Source organism: Tauraco erythrolophus, chromosome 26 (genome assembly GCF_009769465.1).
Source record: "Tauraco erythrolophus isolate bTauEry1 chromosome 26, bTauEry1.pri, whole genome shotgun sequence".
Lineage (NCBI taxonomy): Eukaryota > Metazoa > Chordata > Aves > Musophagiformes > Musophagidae > Tauraco > Tauraco erythrolophus.
In genome coordinates, this window is record NC_141490.1 from 2,363,532 (window position 1) to 2,384,984 (window position 21,453).

General features: G+C 43.6%; 1 protein-coding gene across 1 annotated transcript; it reads left to right on the plus strand.

The window, feature by feature from the left end:
* Window positions 1-944: 944 nt before the first annotated feature.
* Window positions 945-17,953, plus strand: POU2AF1 (POU class 2 homeobox associating factor 1). Its single transcript, XM_009979538.2, has 13 exons — window positions 945-955; window positions 2,208-2,260; window positions 3,043-3,170; window positions 3,883-3,925; window positions 4,016-4,287; window positions 5,730-6,001; window positions 9,224-9,329; window positions 9,933-10,079; window positions 12,564-12,615; window positions 12,965-13,131; window positions 13,489-13,605; window positions 17,287-17,451; window positions 17,882-17,953. Exons 1-13 carry the CDS (start codon window positions 945-947, stop codon window positions 17,951-17,953), a joined length of 1,605 nt encoding a protein of 534 aa, XP_009977840.2.
* The last annotated feature ends 3,500 nt before the right edge of the window (window positions 17,954-21,453 follow it).

Sequence of the window (21,453 nt, forward strand, 5' to 3'; positions counted from 1 at the left end):
CTGTAATGCTTAGACCTGGTATGCGCTTGAACAGTGGAAAAGCAGCTGTGCTAGCATTATTTTTATTTCTGGAGGTCAGCTTGGGGGAACCGAAATATGTTCTGCAGACTTTGGTTTTTTTCTTCTTTTTTTTTTTTTTTGGTTACTCTGCTTACACCGGAAACTCTGAATAGGTATATTTGTCAGCTTTTACAGTAAATCTCTTCTTTCCCATCCCCCAAACCTGGAGCCAGAAACTGCTATCCTTCCCCACCCTAATTCTGCAAGGAGGCCCTTTGAAATTGGTATGATGATTCAGGGATAAGATACTACCCAAGAGGTACAGTTCTGCCTCTCATGCAATCTACAGCACAGCTCATGTTTGCTTTGGCAGAGTTGATGTTTTCATGCAGCATAAACAACAGCAGCAGTGTCTGACTCTGAAGAGCTTTTCAGTAAAGTACAAATAAATTATTTCCAAATGTAAATAAATCTCTTATAAGACCAAGAAAGCACCTTTGTGATGGTCTTTATTTCAGACCTCTTGTCTAGTGTTCAGCTCCTTTTCAGAGTTCTCTATACAGCTCATAGCACAGCAACTTTTAGCACTGTCTATTGTTCGAATGCAGATAAATTAATACCAATTAAATTTTAAAAAGAAAAATGTGAACTGTATTAAAAGCCCTTGTGGATGATTGTATTCAGAATTAGTGACCTTAATTCTCTTTAACAGTGTTTCCAAAGCCACGGAATTCATACGAATGCAAGTAAACCAATTTAAATTCTCACAAAGAATGTCCACAGAAAGCAAAGATAGATCAGGCAAAGGCTGAAAAATCATCTTCTCTTCAGCTACTATTTTAAAGCAAAGTATTTTCCCAGTATGTACAAAGGTAACAAAGTTCAATGTATAAATGTAGTGCTCTCTGGTACCAAAAGTATTTATAATGGCTGATCAAGATTCCATGATTAAATGGTATGTGATGAGTCGAAGTTAATGGTAGAGCAAAGTTGAAGAGAAAGACGTACTTCACTTTATTAAAAGAAATTGAAGCAGAGATATTTATTCTATTAAGTATTTTTTTGAACTTGACTTGCAATGTCTACATTGAGACTCAATTTTTCTCCCTCCAGAAAGGTGTAACAGAAACATCTTAGTGTGCATATAGTCGCATGTGACTCGGAGAGATGATCAGAAGTAAAATGATTCATCTTGTTCTGTGATGTGAAGCACAGAATGTAAATCTGAAGAAATGCTTCCTGAGTGGAATAATAGTTTAAGTTTAAGATTTGAGCTGGATATCCACCTGTACTTCATAAAGCAAAAGGCCAGTTGCAATCTTTAGAAATGGAAACTTATCAATTAGCATATTTACAAATCAAAGTGCAGTAAAAAGGGGCAGGTAGCCACTACTGCTATCAGTGGCTTTACAAATACCGGGCGTCCTTGAGTTTTCATATCCTATGGTTTCCTCTGCTATCAATTGCCTTCAAATACTTTGTGTAAAATATATGTTGGCTTATGAAGAACCGTGCTTCCTCTACTTTCACTTGTCGCAAGGCTTTGTGATAGGCCTTTTTAACTGGCTGTGAGCTTTACTTTGAAGATGGATCAGAGTTTATGGATCTAAGTTCTGAGATGTGTTGTCAATATAAATGTCTGCAAAGCTGTCCCATGTCCCAGCTCATCAAGATATAAACCTCCTGGCCAGGCTTTGAGCAAAGCTCTGTTTGGAACAGAAACACCACTCTGGTCCAGGACAGCATTTAAGTATACCTGCCTGTTCTCAAAAGCTATGAAGTATGCATATCAAACTAGTGATGAGTTAAATGGCTTTCTGAAGGAGGATGCTTTTCTAATTTGGGTTGCATTTGTAACTTGCGTTTAAGTGCAGAATACTTCTCTTGAATGTCTAATCTCTACTTTTTAATGTATCTGGCCAGCAATTATGTTTTGTTATAAGCTAGATATCTACTAACCGGTCTGTATTATACGCCTGTTGGACATGCTTAGTCTGAATTGTCCTTCAGCTGGGTGTAAATTGCTGCACTGTGGATCAGTGACGCTGAAGCAACAAAGCAGATACACACAAGTGAAGTCAGGAGGAATAAAATAAACACACTGTTTTTGTCAAAAGCCTAAAGAAAACAGAATTTCAGACTCAGAGATTAAGGAGGAAAAAGAAAAAGTAGAACATCACGATTAACACACTGAAACATCATTGAAGGCAGCAGAATAAAAGATTTAGTCTTAGAGATAGTTTGAGGAAAACGAGTATTTGTTTGTTGCTTCTCTCTATTTTTGTGTTTTGTCTACCTAGTTGCTAAGTGTTGAAGAGGGATGCCTTTTCTCAGAGCATGTGGCTCACCACTTCTACTCTCATTTCACATGTGTATAAAATATATCTCCATAGAGACGTGGAGGTCTGTTGATAACTGTTGCTTTTAGGAATGGAGTATTATCCTCTACGTAACAGCAACAACCCCTTGTCCTTGTACTACATCCTCCCTAGCTTTTATAAATGCCTGCAGCAATACACCTATGTATTCAACAGAATAAGTTCATTACACCCTGTGCCTGATAGGACACATCTTCTGCAGACTGTAAAACTGCCTGACAGCATGGCAGGGAAACAGCCAGCTCTGGCTTCCAGACCATCCTGGCTGCGGGGCCTGCACAAGCTCTTGTGCTGTGAATTATGTATGAATGTTCTTTCGGGGTGGGAGGGAAGAGGGCTGAATTTCTCAGTATTGCTGCAGCTATTTAACAGCTGAAGAGAATTGCAAGCATACTTATTTCAGGTAAGGTCATCCTCATGATCCATCTATGTGATCACCGCATCTAAGCAGCAAAGGTAGAGAGAAGGCCTATACCATCTAACGTCACAAATAGGCCAAAAGACATCATTAGCTAAGGAAGAAAATGTTCATGAGTCTGAACTCCAGCTACGTTGGCTAGTACAGCCCGCAGACAAGCAGGCTGCCATGGGGATTTCGTCTCTGTGCAAATGGTAGGAAAGCAAAATACGTGTGAACTGCATTTATTTTTTTTCTTTTTCTCAGCTTCTGCTCCAGAACAGCAGCCGCAGCCTCGCCCCTATCAAGGTGTCCGTGTCAAAGAGCCAGTGAAGGAGCTATTGAAAAGGAAACGGGGAAATGTTCATAATGCCGCTGCAACAGCAGCTACAACGGTAAGAGAAAAAACAAACACAGATGGAAAATTCTTCCTCAGTAGCTAAATGATTGACCAGCCCTGGCACCAGCTGGCAATACTTTGGCAAAGAAAGAAATCTTTGCATCTATAAAGCATTTTGAAGGCAATGCAGCCTCATGTTCCCTGGAGATACCATTAAATATATCTTTATGTTAGGTGGAGTGTCTTTAAGGTGCTGACCACCTTCAATCACCATTGACTTAATGGAACAGTGAAAGTGCTTTGCACTTGGCAGCATCTAACTCCTAGGAACAGAAAGTGGCTTTGAAGTTAAGCAGTTTGTTCAAGAGCACAAAAAGATGTCAGCCAGAGCCATCCTTGGCTATCTGCTTCTTAGATTCAGCCTACCTCTGTCTGTCCTCTCAGTAGGAAGTAGTTTGTCTGGCTCCTCTCTAAAGAGAAATTCCCCCTGTAACACAAGGTTTAAATACTGCGTAAAACCCTCTTGAGCCAAAGAAACACATGGACTTTGGCTAGGGCTATTAAGGGAGCTGGGGTTATGTGTGTTGGTTGCCAGGCTCTGTTCTCCTGGCCCTTCTGTAGAGGCAGGTGTCAGGCACTGACATTGAAGTAGGAGCTGATAATCAGCTGATAATAGCTATTATGCTCTGTCCCTCAGTGCTTCTCAGAGGGGATTGAATTTAATGCTTATGGTCTTAATCCCTGATTATTTTTCTTCTCTCTTCTAGGTTGTTTTGCCCCATCAGCCAGTTCCCTCCTACTCACCAATAGGTAATGTTTCCCTGACTTTCTAAGTGTTTGTCAGCCCTGCTGCAGGAAAAGCAATGCTCAACTGAGCTTTAATCCTCTTCTTTCTTTTAGGCCAGCCTTGCATTGATGTGGATGGTGCTGCCTCTGCATTGCCTGTCACAGATGAAGGAGCACTCTGTTCTGGCTGGATCTCCCAGCCCTCTCCCACATCCTTACAGCCTTTAACTCAGTGGACCACTTACCCTGATTATGTGTCCCACGAAGCAGTCAGTTGTCCATACACAGCAGATATGTATGTACAGCCTGTGTGCCCCAGTTACACACTGGTTGGACCTTCATCTGTTCTCACTTATACTTCTCAACCGCTGATCACCAATTTTGCAGTAAGTCACAAATACCTAAGTATAAAGAACAGCAAGTTCCCTACCTTCCAACAAGAGCCATGGGGAGTGCCAGATGTAATTAGTAAAATTTATTGAATTACTATAATGTTGTGTGTCTTTGCATCTATGCCACAAAGTTGTCCTAGCACTAGCCGTGTCTGCACTGAGCTGGACATTAATATGGTTTAAGCAAGACAAAAAGTTGCGGTTGCACTGCAATCAGACATACTTCGTTGCCATTTCCCCGGCTCTCTGCACTCCTCTAGACTTTCCATGTTATTAACACATACCCTGTTCTTTACTATTGTCCTGCGGAATGAGTCATCTCTCGTCAAGTCAGCAGCAGGGTTGCCATTGCCCTGAGTTTGTTCAAGTCTGTGAACGGTTATTTTCTGCAGGAAGATACTGTTTGTAGCTCAGGGATAATAATGGGGAATGCTACATTTACTATTGTCATCACTTCCAACTTGAGGAGCTGTTCTTCAGCTTGGATTTGGAATACCTGAGAAAGCAGAATTAAAGTTGTTCACTGAGCAGATGCAAATTATAGCAGATAAATGCAGTTGTCTGGTCAAGTACTTAGGACACAGTCCCTCTGGAGATATGAGCAGTATCCAGGGGATTCTCCACTGTTTAATTCCAAACTTTAAAAAAAAAAAAAAAAGTAAACGAGATTTCAGGAAACACATCCATCAGGCGAAGTAGGAAAAATGACTTGGCAATAAATTTATCCAAAATTGCTATTTGAAGAACAAGGCCAAAACAGCACATAAACGTAGCAGAACATTTGGTTTCAGGCTGGACAGAACCTGTTTGGCTGACCCAAGATGGTTTGTTCTTCCTTAGATGAGAAGGTCAGAGAATTCTGTTTCAGCCGAACGCAAGCAGCTTATTTTGCTTTTAATGTTCCAGTTCAGCTGCTGAAACTGATACACCAAATCAGCAAAGGACCGCCTGTGTCCTGTGTCCTTCACTGGCCAGGGGCAGCTATTGTTTCAAACGTGGCCCTGCCTTGGCTGGCAGGGGCTGGTCAGGATGGGCTGTCGCAGAGGCCAGAATAAGCTGCCTTCAGCCTTGTGGCAGCGAAGTTGTGCCCATGTGTTCAACTTGCAAGAGAGACCACCAAAGGCAGCAGTTCTCAGCATAGGGCGTAAGTGTCTCATGGGCTTACAGTGAGGGTGGGAGTGGGAACAGAAAGCTAGAGGGAGCTTGACGTGAGTGTGCGCTACTGGCAGCAAGCACCTGGGAAACCCACAGCCACTGCTCTCATGGGAGCCAGCGTGGGAAAACTGTCACACTCAGTATAACGCTTTACCCAGAGAGACAGGAAAAGGGATGTTAAAAGTGAGACCGAGCATCCTTAGTCTGTTGATTCGTGTCCTCTCCCCACCCCTCCCCGGCCAATTGTTTTATTTTGGTTTATTTCTCTTCCATTTTAACAGCCCCGAAGCACCACACCCGCTGTAGTGCCCCAGCTGGAGGTGACGGATCAGCAGCCACCTCTCACATACTTCCCATGGGCGCAGCCCCTCTCTGCACTGCCAGCCTCCACTTTGCAGTACCAGCCAGCTTCTTCCACGCTTTCTGGGCCGCAGTTTGTGCCCTTGCCGATCTCCATTCCTGAACCAGCCCCCCAGGAGCTGGAGGATGCCAGACGAGTCATCGGCACACTGCCCATTGAGAAGCTGCTTCTAGAAGATGAAGACAATGATACGTATGTTTTAAACCATGCTCTCTCTGTTGAAGGGCTTTAAGTTGCACATCTGGGGCCTGATCCTCACATACTCAATACTCCACCTGGCACCACAGTGAGTTTTGAGTACAGAGGAAAAGTAGGCTGAGGGGGTGGGGTGGGAATTTTACTTGCGATTTTGGTGTCCACCTCTAGCACACCATGACTTGTGTGAAACTTGCTTTGTCTTGGGGCCCAGCACAAGATTTCTCTGCTGTCACAGTTCCTGCTACCTCTCTCAGGCAGGCTTTTGATACTGCATAGTTCTTGTGCTCAATGTCAGCACAAGGTGACTTTTTCATCCTCAGACACAGGGCATGGTCTCAAATGGACACGCTATTGCGTAGCCGTGGCCAACTGCAGCATTTGGTGAGGGTACACTTGTCTCTTAATATTGGCGAGACCTAGTTCAAAAAGACCGCTTTCCAGAGCTCAGTGTTAATGCCTTGTGTGTGTCTTTGCCCTAATCATGCAGGATCCTTTACCCGATCTAGGCCACTAGAACATATTTTAGGGGCCTAAATTGATATTTTTCTTTCCTAAATTGAACTGCTTCTTTGGAAAACAGGAAAATGTAAAGCGTAGTTTTGTTCTGCTGGTGCAGGTAGGTGCATTAGTGTGAAGATAAAAGGTCTATACAGCTGAACTAAATGCCAGTGCAGTCAGACATCCATATTTACAGAGTAATACAAAGTAACCTAGATGACATGTTGGAGTTCACACAAAGGTGTAACTTGAAGGTCTCACCTTGTCTGCCATTGGAAGACAGCCATGTAGGTGTGGGACAGTGGTTTGGAGTCCTCTTTTTTCAGCTGCAGAATGTTTTTGGGCTCTAAAATATCCTCTTTCAAGATGGGGGACTGATTTTGTGGCTGGCTCGTAAAGCTGCATGTTCTACTAATGGACAGATCCTGGTCACACTGAAGTCACTGGGAGTTTTGCCTGAGTCAGGATTGCAAGACATGGCCCTTTATCAGGAGATCATTGAGAAGACAGAGTCTTCCAAAATCTGGACTTCAGTCTGACAAGGAATTCATGGCATTCCTATTAGCCTGCAATACTTTTGTTCTGTAGTGCTTGAGTGTGAAGTTGGTGGTGTTGCACTGAGCCAGGGAACATTAGTGACCTCTCTTGTGCCTTACTGCTATGGAAAGTTTCTCTGTGCTGTAGTCTCCCAGGCCCACAGGTGCACACATTTTCTTTATAGCTTTCTGATTTTCTTTCCTGGAGAATGAGTAGCTTTACTTTTTTCTCTGATGCAACTGTAAATATTATTGTTGATGATCAAGAGTTCCATGCCACAGGCAAATATATTTGCAGGAGATATATCCCCTTCTAACTCTGTTTATTGTTTTCTTAATAAACAAGAGACTCTTGGCTGGTGAACAAAATTTCTCTGGGTTTTTCTGCTTTCTAAAGCCCAGGATCCTTAGGTGATTTTATTATTTCCAAGACTAACTGCAAAATAATTTATTGCACTGTTTATTACCTGGTGTCCAGCACTCCAGATTCCACTCAGGCAGTATGTCAAGAGACCTTACAATTTATGCCTGAGTGAGGTTTGCAAGCTTGTGTTGAAAGGCTTGAGGACTTTCAAAGCATATTTTATTATTTAATATTGACAAATCTGGATGACATAAGCAATAGATCATGTAAGTGATCATAAAGTTGTTCGAAAATAGCAGTAGTTTAGGTGCATTGAAATTAGTGGCTTACATTTGCAGAAAAACCCAGCAAAGAAATTAATTTGAAGGAGCTTAGTTCACTACTGCTTACTCCAGTTTTATAAGTACAAAGACATTCAGTATGTAAAACTGGGATAATGCAGTTGTGAATCAAGCCTGTGATTGCTAAGATTGCTTTTAAATTTCTTTCACTCCAATGTATGTAAATTCTGTGTGTGAATATAAAACAATGGTTAACTGTTTCAGAATTTCTTTCTGGGTTGTTCTGGTTAGAAAAAGACAATCTTTTTCAATAAAGATCTGCAGTAACTTTCATATGCCTAGAGTGTCTTATTTCCTGTTCAAAAGGGTAACACAGCATTGGTTTAGCAGTCAGTTAGTTCAATAACATAGGTACAGGCTAGAAACACCGACTAGCTGTTAGACTTTGTGCTAATTTTGCACATTAAGGCAGGATAAGGAGGAACTCCATGATCCAAGTATGGCCTGGAGGCACTGTTTACTCAAGCAGTCCTTACACAGAGAAGCACTCCTGCAGTTCAGATGTTAGTTCAATCACTATTATCCTCGATTGGCATCCCTGGGGATGTGTGGGTGTGCAGCCACTGCTAATGCTGAGCTTGACTGAAAATCAGTCTAGCTGTAAAGTTGCATTTCTGCTTCCTGAAATTGCAAGATGTGGCTCTGGAACTGGACCTGAGGAAAGAAATGAAGGTGTATCACGTACCAAATATTGCTGTCTGGAGTGAAACAAAGCTGGGGCTGGTGTGACTGCCTGTAGGATGGTCTCCTGTGCAAAGGGGCATTGCAAAGCTACCTGTGCATGCCCAGAGCCCTTGCAAACAAGACCTGGGGGAATGGAAGTGGCAAGTAGCTCTGTGTAATTTTCTCCCTTTCCAGACGTAGAGCCAGGCAACCAAAGTGAAGAAGTGAAGTGCTTTCCCCATCACTAAGGGCCATGTCAATAGCAAGCCCACACTGCTATAGGTTGTGACAACACTGTCTTTTGCAAAAGATAAGGACTCAGTCCCTCTTACCAATAGTTTTGATAAAGAAGTAGAGCTTAATAGGATGTTTACAAATACACCATTTAGAAGAGGCTATTTGTTACCCTGGATGGTGAGATATCACCAATGCTTACAAGGCCATATCACTCCAACAAATGATACATACATACGATATGGTACAGTGGGCCCCAACGCTAGGCTTTGTGGAGGACATAGATACCTCCCAGCACAAGGGCGAATCTCACCAGAAATAAAATGCTGAAGTGGAAAGGAGACAGCATGTCAAAGCTCAGGAGCACTGAGGGCTTTTGAAAGCTGCAGTTGCCTTGAGGTAGGAAGCCCTTTCCATGGGAGTGGGTACTTTCAAGGTCAAGGTCTTTGGGTGTTATGGCATGATTTTGTGCAACACTGGTTATAGAACCCCCAAAGTGGCTATGGTACCCTGTAAGACTGTTTGTTCCCGGGGTGGTTCATAGCCAAGCAGTGATCAGTGTCTTTATTTACTGTCTTAGAATTCTACATATTTATGCAGCTAAAGGTATGAGGGCGTATACATTGGCAGCTGCAGAGCGCATGAAATTGCTGCGAAGACTTGATGCCAAGGAACACAGAGGAAAGGTAATACGGACCACTTTCTCCTGCAAATGCCAATTTTTGGGATGGGCATAGGCTTTGCATGGCTGAGAGCAACTTGTGCCCTGAAAAATCCAGCTCTGTCTCTCTTACTGCAAAGGAAGCCTTGGGCATTGATGTGCCTCTGGCAGCATCCTAAAATTAGGCGGGATGAGAATTAGCTTTTTCTCTTTTCAGCCCGTGAAAGTTCGTAGAGTGATCTTAGACAACACTGGTCCAGGCAAATACGTGTATGTTGGCAGTAGTCTCTGAGGCCGAAGGTTTTACGAACAACAGATTTATGCTAGGAGTGCTACACCCGACATCAACAGTATTTCAAAAATGCTGGACTTGGGTGGTCATCCAAATTAGGGCAGAAGAACACTAGAGGGAGTTCAGCAGCAGCTGGCAAATGTCCCCCATCTCATGACGCCATGGGTCCTAATATGTGGGATTTAAAATCTGCCTGTGAGATGTCTTTGGTTTATGCACCACAATCCTTGGGATTCTAGATATCATTCAGCCCAGGCTGCCTTTCCCTGTTCCTTGTTTTATCATAATATCTGCTTCTAGACTCTCACATTTTAACTACTGTGCTGCTATTTTCAGACTCCTCTGCTGGTGGCCGTCACTGCCAGGCAGCCAGCTATTGTCTATGATTTGATCCAGACAGGAGCAGATGTCAATGCTGTAGACAACAAAGGGCAGTCAGCTTTACATCTTGCTGCAACATATGGGCATGCCCAAGTTCTTCAGGTAGGAAAAGCTTTTATGTTTTTAATTGCTAGCAATATAAACCTACAATAAAATCTCAATGTTGGTGTCTTTAAATAACTGTTTCAGAAGGCAAGATGTCAGTAGGCAATGAAGACTGACCAAAGTCTCCTTTTCCATTGTGTTAGGAATTGACTTCTCAGGTTGTTCCCGTTTTAGGACTATACTTGCAGCTAACATCAGCCTCCTGATACAGAGGAAATGGCTTCAGTGTATCTGTGAGGAAAACCAAATTCTTTCTACAGTCACAGCTCTAAATCTGCTGATGGCAGGCCAAGCAGAGTGGGCTTGCTCTGCTTGAGCCGCCAGTGTTGTACTGATGCCTCCATTGGAGGGGCTTCCCTAGAGATGCAGGCAGCTGCGCGGTGTGAGGAGAAGGAGAAATAATACCAGTGTGAAACCCCTTCCCTGATGTCAGTGTCCATCCAGATGGGAGCAACAAATTGTTTCCAGATTTAAGCCAGCTGAAGAGAGAGTAGATGTGACTCTGCAGACAGAGGCAGCACAGGCACAGCCTTCAAAATAAAATACGTTATTCACATCTTATGCAAAACCAAGATCCATTGAGAATATTTTCAGGGCATTAGAGAAACTAGACACTCCTGTATGGCCAGAATCTATTAGAGCTTTCATGACTTTTATGACCAGATCTTTGCTTCCCTATTGCTTCACAGATCTTTCTGTAGACAGGATCTACATCTAAGTCGTGTGTTAGCCAGACTCGTAACAGCCCTCAAGAGCAGATTAGCACATTAGAAATAGGCACCGTGGGAATTTTTGGAAGGGATTACATTGCAGAGATAAGCATATTGGAACGTGTCGCTTAAATGCTTACCTATTGGCCATAAAATGGAATTAATATAACGTGCCTTCCTTGATTCAGCTCAGGACTGAGTGTAGACAACTTCAGTGCAGAGTTTCATTGCAGCAGATGACTGCTGATGAGTTTACCTGAGGGCTGGCCACAGGGTCTTCTGAAGATGAGGGGATATGCCAGTGGAAGTGCCAGTGAGTACCTGGCACTGACAGTTCATCTCCAGTATTCATTAGCTGTGCCTTGCACATGCCCTGGGTTAAGTCATGAGCAGGCAGTTAATGTGTAACATCTCGAGTTCTTTGGAAAACAGGTGTTTTATTCAGTGGGGGAAAGTGTTTTACATCCAGATGATTCCAACAAAGCCTCCCAGAGTGCCTTGTGGTGGTTGGCATGTTGTTTTTTTTTTCTTTTTTCATTTTTCCCTTGACATAAAAAGGGAAAATGCATACAGGCTTGCTTCTTGGTGTGGTCAAAGCCATAAAATGCTTTACAGTTGGTTTGCTTGTTTGTTTTAATTGTTTTTTCTAATTGATTAAACATCTAATCTCTAATCATCAGGCAGCTCAGAGCTACTTGTCAATATTTGATCTGTATATATTATTGTCGTGGTTTAACCCCAGCCGGCAACTAAGCCCCACCCAGCTGCTTGCTCGCTCCCCACCAGTGGGATGGGGGAGAGAATCAGAAGAGTAAAAGTGAGAAAACTCGTAGGTTGACATAAAGACAGTTTAATAGGTAAAGTAAAAGCCACATGCACAAGCAGAGCAAAACAAGGACTCATTCACTACTTCCCATCAGCAGGCAGGTGTTCAGCCATCTTCAGGAAAGCAGGGCTCCATCACTTGTAACAGTGACTTGGAAAGACAAATGTCATCACTCCGAACATCCCCCCCTTTCTTCTTCCTCCAGCTTTATATGCTGAGCATGATGTCATATGGCATGGAATATCCCTTTGATCAGTTGGGGTCAGCTGTTCCAGCTGTGTCCCCTCCTAACTTCTAGTGCACCCTCAGTCTGCTCGCTGGTGGGGTGGGGTGAGAAGCAGAAAATACCTTGACTCTGTGTGAGCACGGCTCAGCAATAATGAAAACATCCCTGTGTTATCAATGCTGTTTCCAGCACAAATCCAAAACAGCCCCATACTGGCAACTATGAAGAAAATTAACTCTACCCCAGCCAAAAACAACACAATTGTATTATTGTTACAAAAAGAGAGCACAAGCCCTAACCGTTCTGGATAGTCTTTCAGCAGAAAGATTCTGTCCTGCCCCTTGTCCAACTTGACGAGGTTCTGAATGAGTCACTGCACGGCAAAAATTCTCAGCCAAGATGCTGTGATGTGAACAAATCGATTTATTCAGTTAAGAGCAAAACCAGCACTATCTGTAGTAATATAGACAACAAGCTACTTGGCCACATCACATTGAATCTATCATTTTCTTAAGTTACAGAGTTTTAAAATTTTTACTCTCTGCTTAATCATAGGATCATAGAATTGTTTGGCTTGGAAGAGACCTTAAAGATCACCTAATTCCAACCCCCCTGCCATGGTTTTAAATTTTTGGTTTTAAATTTTGTTCGTTTTGACTGATTTTGCCTTGGACAGTATTCTGCTAAACTAAAATTTTCCATTTCTCTGTTGCTTCTAGGTTATACTGTCACTAGGTTTCCCCCTTGATTTAGAAATGAAGGATTTTGAAGGTAAAACCTTTGTACAAATATTTTATAGTGGTATTAAAAACTGTGTTGGCTATTGGCCTCAGAAACTGCTCGGGGAAGAGTCATTGCTGTGTGCTCAAATCCCACAGAATTCAACGGTGCTGATGATTCAATGGTGATTCAATGCACAGCTGAAACTGAGCACATGCTGCAGCACCCCATAAAGTCTCTGTACAACCAATATGGTACCACTGAAACCAGAGAAGGGCTTGCATCTTAACAGACATGTGCAGAGATGCACACGCCCTCCTTACCAGCCCTTGCTTCCTCTCTGTACATCAATACTTTTGTTGGGACTGTCATTATCTTCCTCCCATACTTGGGTTTCCAGGCCATACCCCGCTCCACTGTGCTGTTCTGGCCCACAATGCCCTGCTCCGAGAGCAGGGCAGCCAGATGTTGACAGAGGAGCAGCAGAAAGATCTTCAGCACCAGAGCGAAGAGCTGGAGTCCTGTATCCACCTCCTGGTGCAAACAGGAGCCTCCATCTACAGCCGGGTAAGAGATTGGCTCAGTTATGTGCGTGCTATTTGCATGGGAACTCTGCTCTGCCTGATGCTTGTGCTGTGCTCAACTGTGGAATTGGAGAAGGAATTGAGCTGCTGGCAGAAGGAGCAAGCCTGTTCCCCTTTCAAGTGACTGGTTGCACAGTTAGTTCACGCGTTTTGGAGTTACTTTCTTGCAGCCTGAAGCAAACACTGAGCAGTAAGAGGGCCACTGAAGGGAAGGAGGAGCTCCACGTTAGCTGCAGAGTTGGCCTGGACTTTTCTCCGATGGGTTTATATAACGTCTTCAGGCTGTTCTGCAGAATGTCTCTTATTTTGTTTGGGTTTTTTTTTTTCCATTTTTAAATAGGATGTGAAAAGCAACAAGACTGTTCTTCATTATACAGTCCAGGATGGGAACATATCCCTGCTCAGATATTTCTTGGAGCTGAATGCTTTCAAGTCCAAGGACTTTGTCAACAACAAGGTGAGTCAGGCCGTGTGTGGACAGGATTTGTGTGCACATCCACAGGCAGAGGAGATGCCAAGAGCAGTGTGAGAGCTGTGCTGTGGTGGGAGGCTTACATGCAGACGGAGGTGTTAGGACATCTGTGGGGTCCTGCAGAAACCGGTTATGCTCTTCCCACTTTTTCTGGAGGGAAAGAGCAACAGTTTGTGAATCTGAACTTTTTTTTTTCTTTTTTTTTTTTAACCTGAAACTGCGTTTTCCAATAAATAGACACTTCACCTGGAAAGCAGTGCCTGACTTGAACTCTGAGTTGTGTCATGAAATGCAGGCCCCTCACCCAGCAGGCAGAAGCTGACAGAATGAGAGAGCAAGATAACCAGGGAAGAGGAAGGACATGAGAAGCGGTTACTTGAGGAAGAACTTGAACTTTATTACATTAGGCTGAAGACTGAGAAAACAGGTCTGCGATGACACAATGGTTTGCTGTTGGCAGCAACATAGCACTGAAAGATGACAGTTTAGGGCAGCCATGTATCAAGTAACCTCTTGTGTCAAAGGACAAAGCTTCTATTTCAGTTGAGGGTGATGCTGAATCTTTTCTGCCTTAAATGTTATTTGCAAGTCTTCTGGCTCTGTTTGTGCCTGGGCACAAACTATTTATTAGGGTGGCTGCCTGCAACTTTGAACCTGAAGAATCAAAATATTCACAGGGCCCAGCAAGCCCTAACAGCTGCCAGGAGCAGTAACAGAAGACAGACACGTGCTACAGGCAGTGAACCAGTGGCTGACGTTGCCAGGCAGGTGAAGCAGAGGGAAAACAGCTCTTTGAAGTGAGGCAGCATCCTTGCTGAGTGTGCAGGAGCCTGGGCACTGTGGCAAATAGACCACCTCTGACTCTGGGGGCTCCAGACCCCGCTTTAGGCACTCTGTACAACCCTGCTTACTAAGCTGAAGTTTTGCTAACATTGGTTCCTCAGTGGAGGGTTTCTGGAGGCACAGCCATTCCTAGGTTGTATAAAGCAAGCTAGAAACATTTCCAGTGCTGCTGTTGTGTAGCCCATCCCCTCATTGCCCCATACTTCACCTCTAAGCAGATACCAAGCAGTGACACTATCTTGCAGACACTATCAGCTTCACCCATCCTCCTAAGCAAAAATCCTGACATTCCTGTGTCTTAGCTGAGATGTCACTCTGCACCATCAGCCAGAGCTTTGGCTCTTGACCAGCTGCCCCTTCTCAGCAGGACTAAGTGGGTAATCCTGGGTGCTTCTGCAGAAGAGTACCCTTGAGCAGGAAAGGACAGAGGTAGGGAGGACAAGGCTAGGTCTCCCTGTTTTGAGAGGATCAGAGCATCAGCTTTTCATTTCAACTGTTTCAGTCTCTTAGCCTTGCTTGTACTCCCTAGAGCATTTACATGCTTGCATCCATCAGAAAGGAATTGAATGTTTTCTATCAACTCCATTGCTCACTTGGAAAGCAGATACTGGGCAGCTTCACGTTATTTTTTCCCCCACTGACTTCTGTTGAACTGGAGGAAACGTGTTTTGCTTTGTATATGTGGGTAATAACACTGAATTTCTGTCTTTCTGTACAATGAAGGGTCTTATGCTGCCTTTTCACTACATTCTTTTTGTATCTTTGAAGACTCATTAGGCAAGTGCTAGCTTGCCGGTGGCAATCTGCTGTTGTCTCTTGATCACAATCCTGTGATAGATTCCTGCTGTGATAGGATCACTTAGAGTCTTCAGTCTTGTTGGTAAACTGTCTGGGACACTGAGAAATATGATGGCAAGGTTGTCTGATACCCATCCTGGCTCTTAGCTCTTCCAAGTACGAAGAAGACAAGAAAACAGAGATGCTGGAGTCTGTGTTTTGGCTTCCCTGGCTCACCCACTGCTTGCTGTAGTTGTCTCATTCCAAATCTATTTCCTTGTGGATTTCACAATGACAAAAGCATTGAGGCCTTTAAAGTATTTTTCACCTGAACAATTCCTAGAGCCCATATATTGGTGCTCTGGACCATGGTCTCACATAAGCCCTGTTAAAATCAATGGGAGGCTTCAAGATTGGGCGTTGTCAGATTGTCTTGTTTTCTTAGCCCCATGCCTGGATTTATAAGCGATCAAGTGCTTGTGCCACAAAGATGCAGCAAACAAATGCAGATGTTTCCATTTTAACAAGAAGTCCTATAAAGAGCTTGTAACTATCCCTTGGCTCTATGGGATGATAAAATTGACAAGGATCTGCTTGTTCAGGGCTTGTAAAAAATACTTTGAGAATCGCTGTTGAGATTTTGTTATTTTGTTTTGTGCTTCAACATCTCTTATGTCTCAGCAGTAAATAGGACTTGAAAATCATATGTATTTAACAACTGGAATAGTAATACACATTGCAATTTACGTCCAGCCTTTCCAGGTTCATAACAAATGTATGATCGTTTCTGAGAGAAAAAATATACAGCTGCCTGAATAAGACTTCTTGCAGACTAAAAATACCTTGCCTTATGCATTTGCTTATTAGTTTTTTCTCATTTAAAACCGTTACCAGTCATACCTGACTAGGCCGGGGCACAGATTTCTACACGGTCTGGTGGTACCAGAGCTTTTCTGCAACAAATGGCAGCACGCTCCGTCCTGCACCCCGCGTGGGTTCACAAGAAACTGTGTCTGGCATTCCTGTGCGAGTCCTGTTACTGAAAAAGCTGGAGTCTGTATACGCTTAAGAAGGCCCTTGACCTCAGGACTCTGCTTAATGACAGTGCCATGAAAATAAAGGCAAGCACTACTCTCAGCACTCTGGGAAGGAGCCAGCAGAAGGTTTGGAGCCCAGCGTGATTTATTTTGCCTGCTGCAGAGCCAAGCCACCTGCAGCCCTGTTTGGTCCCCAGTACACAAAGAGGGACCTGGGCTGCTGGTGGTCTGGCTCAACTGGACCACTGGCAGGGCTTGGTACCTTTCAAAGCACCTCTTTTTAATGCCATGGGTTTGGTGACCTGGGAGGACTTGCACAGTCAAAGATGCCTGGTATCCAAGAGATCAGTCCTAACCTCCTGTATAACCTATATGCTCTTGGATCTGGCTTTCACTTGTGTCAAGGTCTCTTTGCAACTTTCTGGCACTTGCAAGTGATTGTAAAAGGGAGTAGTGGAGATGTGTGGAGCACGAATGGGTCTACTATTGTTGATCCTTACATAGCACGTGTGATGGGTAAAACGGCATAATGTGTTTTGTGTCCCCTGCATTGACTTAAATACTTCCCAGTGAAATAGTTCCTACTGTTTCTACTGGACAAATATGCATATTATATAGCCTCTGTCCTCTTTTCAAATAGCTCATCAGGTCTTTGCTTACATGAGGTATGATTTAGCAGGGGGTTGCAGAGCAATTAGAAATACTGCTGATACAGGACGATTTGTTAGCTGTACTCAAAGCATCAAAGACCCACAATTTGTAGTGTTCTATCAGAAAAAAAAAAATCTAAATCCACAAATCTTCTGCATGAGCAGCCATACATGGCAGAAACAGAGCAGGGATACTCCTTCACCTATCAGTAAGTAATTGTGTAAGACTTCTTCAGTGCTCGTTTCACAAGTCTCCATTTCTAGGATAATTCTGAGTAGGTGGCACAGCTTATCAGAAGATTTCTCACTCGCTCTTTTTTTTCCTCCTTCTTTTTCTTTTTTTTCTTCCACTGCATCAGGCACATGGCAACACAGCTTTGCATATGGCAGCTGCCTTGCCTCGTGACAAGAACCAGAAAGAAATCATCCAGTTGCTTCTTAACCACGGAGCAGACCCAAGCATCCGAAACTTAGACAACGACCAGCCAATCCACATGGCTCCTTCTGGAAAAGCTGGGGACCAGGTACATGATCTATATTGCTGCTGCTTCCTAACACATCTGTGCACACCACAGCTGTCCGTCCTTACCAGGGGAACGGTGAGGACAAGTCATATGACATGAGTCTGACACTGCAGTGGTGTAGGCTTGGGATTTCCCCACTTCAGTAAATCCATAATCAAGGAGCACAAAGCAGGCAGTAGCTGGTACTCCAAATATGTCTGGGGAGGTATCAATATGTAGTTCTTTCATAATGGCAGCAAATCTCAAGGGATGATTTGGTTTCATGCCTACAGGTATGAAAAGGCTCCTGGAGCTCATTGTAGTCTCTGATATGTTTATACGTGTATTTAGTTACACATTTACATGTATATAAGTGTGTGTATGTATGTATTGGGTTGTCTGCACGCACAGTTTCAGGCGGTACATTATGAACGTCTATGTTTTTTGGCAGGTTAGGCATTTGCTGAAGAAAGGGAAAGTTGCATCTGCATTCATTTCCTGTCACCGAAATGCTAGATCCTAGGTTGCCCACAATTTCTGGAATGGCTTCAACTTCAGCTTGCTGATTGCACAAGGCCTCTTAGAAAAACTGTGAGGATGCTTAACCAACACATCCTTGCTCCTAGAGTCTTTAAACCAGGGTGGGATAACAGTGTTTCTCAACCTGTGGTCCACGAGTAGCATGTAAGATATCAGAAGATGAGCTTTCAAATGGTTGAAAACTTGTTTTCTTAACAAAGAATGCTAATACTCTTCAACTGTTGCTTGCAAGCAAGGAGGCAAGCAAAGCAAATGGCTGTTACAAAAATAAGCAAATGTTCGAAGTACAGCCAACCTTTGATTTGGTGGCAACTGAAGCCCACAGTGGCGACAGAACACATGATGGTAGTTCGGCTATAAAAGGTTGAGAAATACTGCTCTAAGGCATGTTTGAACTGGGCCTCTTGTTAGGTTCTTTGTAGAGGTACTTGTTGAAATGCTGAAGCCTTTTTGATATGCAATTACCTCCATCATTCCTGCTAGCCTGGGAATGCAGGAATCTGAGGGGAGGGAAAACATTGGATGGAAGAGGTCAAGTCAGCCTGAGGACTCCTCCACGGCAGTATTTCACCTGAGTGAACAGAATCCAAACTCAAGAGCTCCAAGCGATAGTTCCTGTAAGCTGCTACTACCCCATTTCTTAGCACTTTGTGGAAGAAAACTGATGCAGCTGCCCATTGTCACAGTCTCTCACCCCACCCCAAAAAAAGAAAACAGATACTTGTAAGAGCAAGTACGTGGGGCATGTTCTCAGAAGCGCAGCTTCCTGTGGCTTCTGAGAGCTTCCCAGTGAAGGGATTCCTTTTCGAGACAACTGATCCAATCTAAGTCTCCGGCTCTGGAAGCACCTCAGAATGGGGAGCCAAACCCTCACCTGAGCTAATGCCTGTGTGGGAGACAGGGGCTTCTTTTGGGTCTTCAACAGCTTTTAGGCATGGACAGAGTAGAAAACCTTTGAGCCTTGTGGGCCTGTACACAGCAGGGTCAGGGTGCAATGTGGTAAGTGCTCTCCTATTCCCATTCCTATCTAAGGGGGCATTTTAATAGATTCTTCTTATTCTTTCTGTGAAATGATTTGTGAATTGCTGTGCAATCAGCTGGCAACAGCGTCTCTGCCGGGTCAATAGAACTGAAGGTAGATGCCTAAAGGGAGTGAAAGCCATGTTTTGACAGCCCTTTCACAGAGGGTGTCTCACCTTCAGTAGATATTCTGAATTATAGTTCGCTGATTTCTCAATGTTGTACAAGTTATTTTTTCTAACAGGACTGAACAATAAGATGAAGGGCAGATGTCTTAAATCACTGCAGTAACTTCCTTGATCACTCACTGACCAACTCAATGGGATAGGGTTTTCTAAAGCACTTGTCAGTCTCACACCCCTGGACTGTTTAGACGACTGTTTAGCAGACTCACACAAAAGCTCTTCAGAAACGCAGAGATCTTCTCGACTTTCTCAGCCCTCCTCTTTGCTGTTTTGCTATTGCTTCTCACTACATCATATCTACAAGCCTGCCAACATCGGCTGACAAAAAAAGAAGACATATTTGCATGTGTTTGCATAAATTTGCACATATCTGGGCATAGGCCAGTAAAAGCATGTGGTTTCTTACTTTGAAGGGATGTTATGTCAAGCCCTGAATTGAATGATAACTGCATTGATTAGTACTGTGTGTCAAGACAAAATGGTCAATAAAATACCTGTTTCTTGAACTTGCTAGCAACAAAACTGTGAAAGTGACCAGCGTGTGGCATGTGATGCACTAGGGAAAATGTAAAAAGTTTTTTGCCATTTAGAAATGTCTATGAGATGGTAAAAGTCCTTTTGCAGCAAGTGAAAAAAATACATGAACTGTATTTTCTAGAGTGGCTTATCTCTTTATTGTTTCATCTGACTGATGTTAGATTTCTAATACAGAGCAACATCATCAGTGACTTGTAGTCTGTAAACATCACCATCTCCAGAATATCAGAGAAAATATTGATCTGGGGAGGGGTGGATGTGGCTTCATTCAAAGCATTACCCTGGCAGCCTGTGCTACTCAGAATTGATAGATGAGATCTGCAGATCCCATGAGTGACCCAGGAAGAATTCCTTCTCTCTACAGTCATGTCTGTGCTCAGCTTCCCAAAGCTCATACATCAGAGGCCAGCTGTGAAGCCAGCCACAATCAACAAGCTGTTCATATTGTCTTTGGACTGGATCCACGAGACAGTTGGAGGCTGCTGCTTCTCCATGCATGTAGAGCAACTTTCCCTTTCCCTGTCAAGCCAGCCGGTTCCTGGCCTACGTATCAAGAAAATTCCTTTTAAGGCCCAAAAGTGGCCTGAGTGTTAAGTCTTCTGTGCTAGAGTGAATTTCATTGATTTAAGCAGTATCTTAGTTCACACTTAACCCTTCAATTTTTTATGACTGTTTCAGGGGAAATCATAGAATCACAGAATGGTTTGGGTTGGACGGGACCTTAAAGATCATCTAGTTCCAACCCCCCTGCCATAGGCAGGGACACCTTCCACTAGATCAGGTTGCTCAAAGCCTCATCTAACCTGGCCTTGAACACTTCCAGGGATGGGGCACCCACAACTTCTCTGGGCAACCTGTTCCAGTGCCTCACCACCCTCAATGTAAAAAATGTACCTTTTAGAACTTTAGCAGTACTGGCAGTGTTTGATATCCCTTTATTTGCACAGTTTATCTCTTCCAGCCTGTGGTTTTGGATAAGTTGCTAGTAACAAAGGGTTGTTATCACCAAATAAATGTTCTGAAGTGGCACCATAGAAAAGTTGCCAGTCGATTGGCAAAGGAAACCTTTGTGCAACTCGTAAAGGACATAGAAGTAATAACCTTTTATTTTCTCTATAACTGCGGGTTACTTTTGGAGTTATTCATGGCTTTTGTAAGAACCGGGTGATCCTCGCTTTTGTGTAAACATGTGTTTATATAGGCTGGCAGAACTTCACCTGGCAGGGACTGATGAAATGCCAGTGTTTCAGTAGTGCTGGGCCAGCTCTGTTGGAGATATGACCCAAGCTACTTTGCTGTAACCCTTTTTTTTTTTTTTTTTGGGGGGGGGGGAGTTGAATAAAGGGGGGAAAGAATATATTCCTCATAGCCAGAAAATGCACAATCAACCTTTGAAATGTCCTCCTCTGTTGTTTTTTTTCCATTCTTGTGTCAACAAGACATCATTGTGTCAACAGTCAGCAAGCTTTTACTTGCACTGCGTATGTCACCTGGGCTATTGACATGGAGTTGGTGAAGGGTGTCTAAAACATGTTTGCAGTCCCTGGCACGGTGGATTGCGAAACAACTGCGAAAAGAGCAGCAGAGAAACAGGAAGAAGCTGCAAAGGATGGAGGACAGCACTACTTACTTAATGGAAGCTGTTAGAGTCCAGAGACTCCAGTGCATAGAAGCGTTTTGCCGGAAATATCATCGTCCCAACAGAGCAGCTGGTAATTTCAGAGAAGCTGGTCCCATGCAG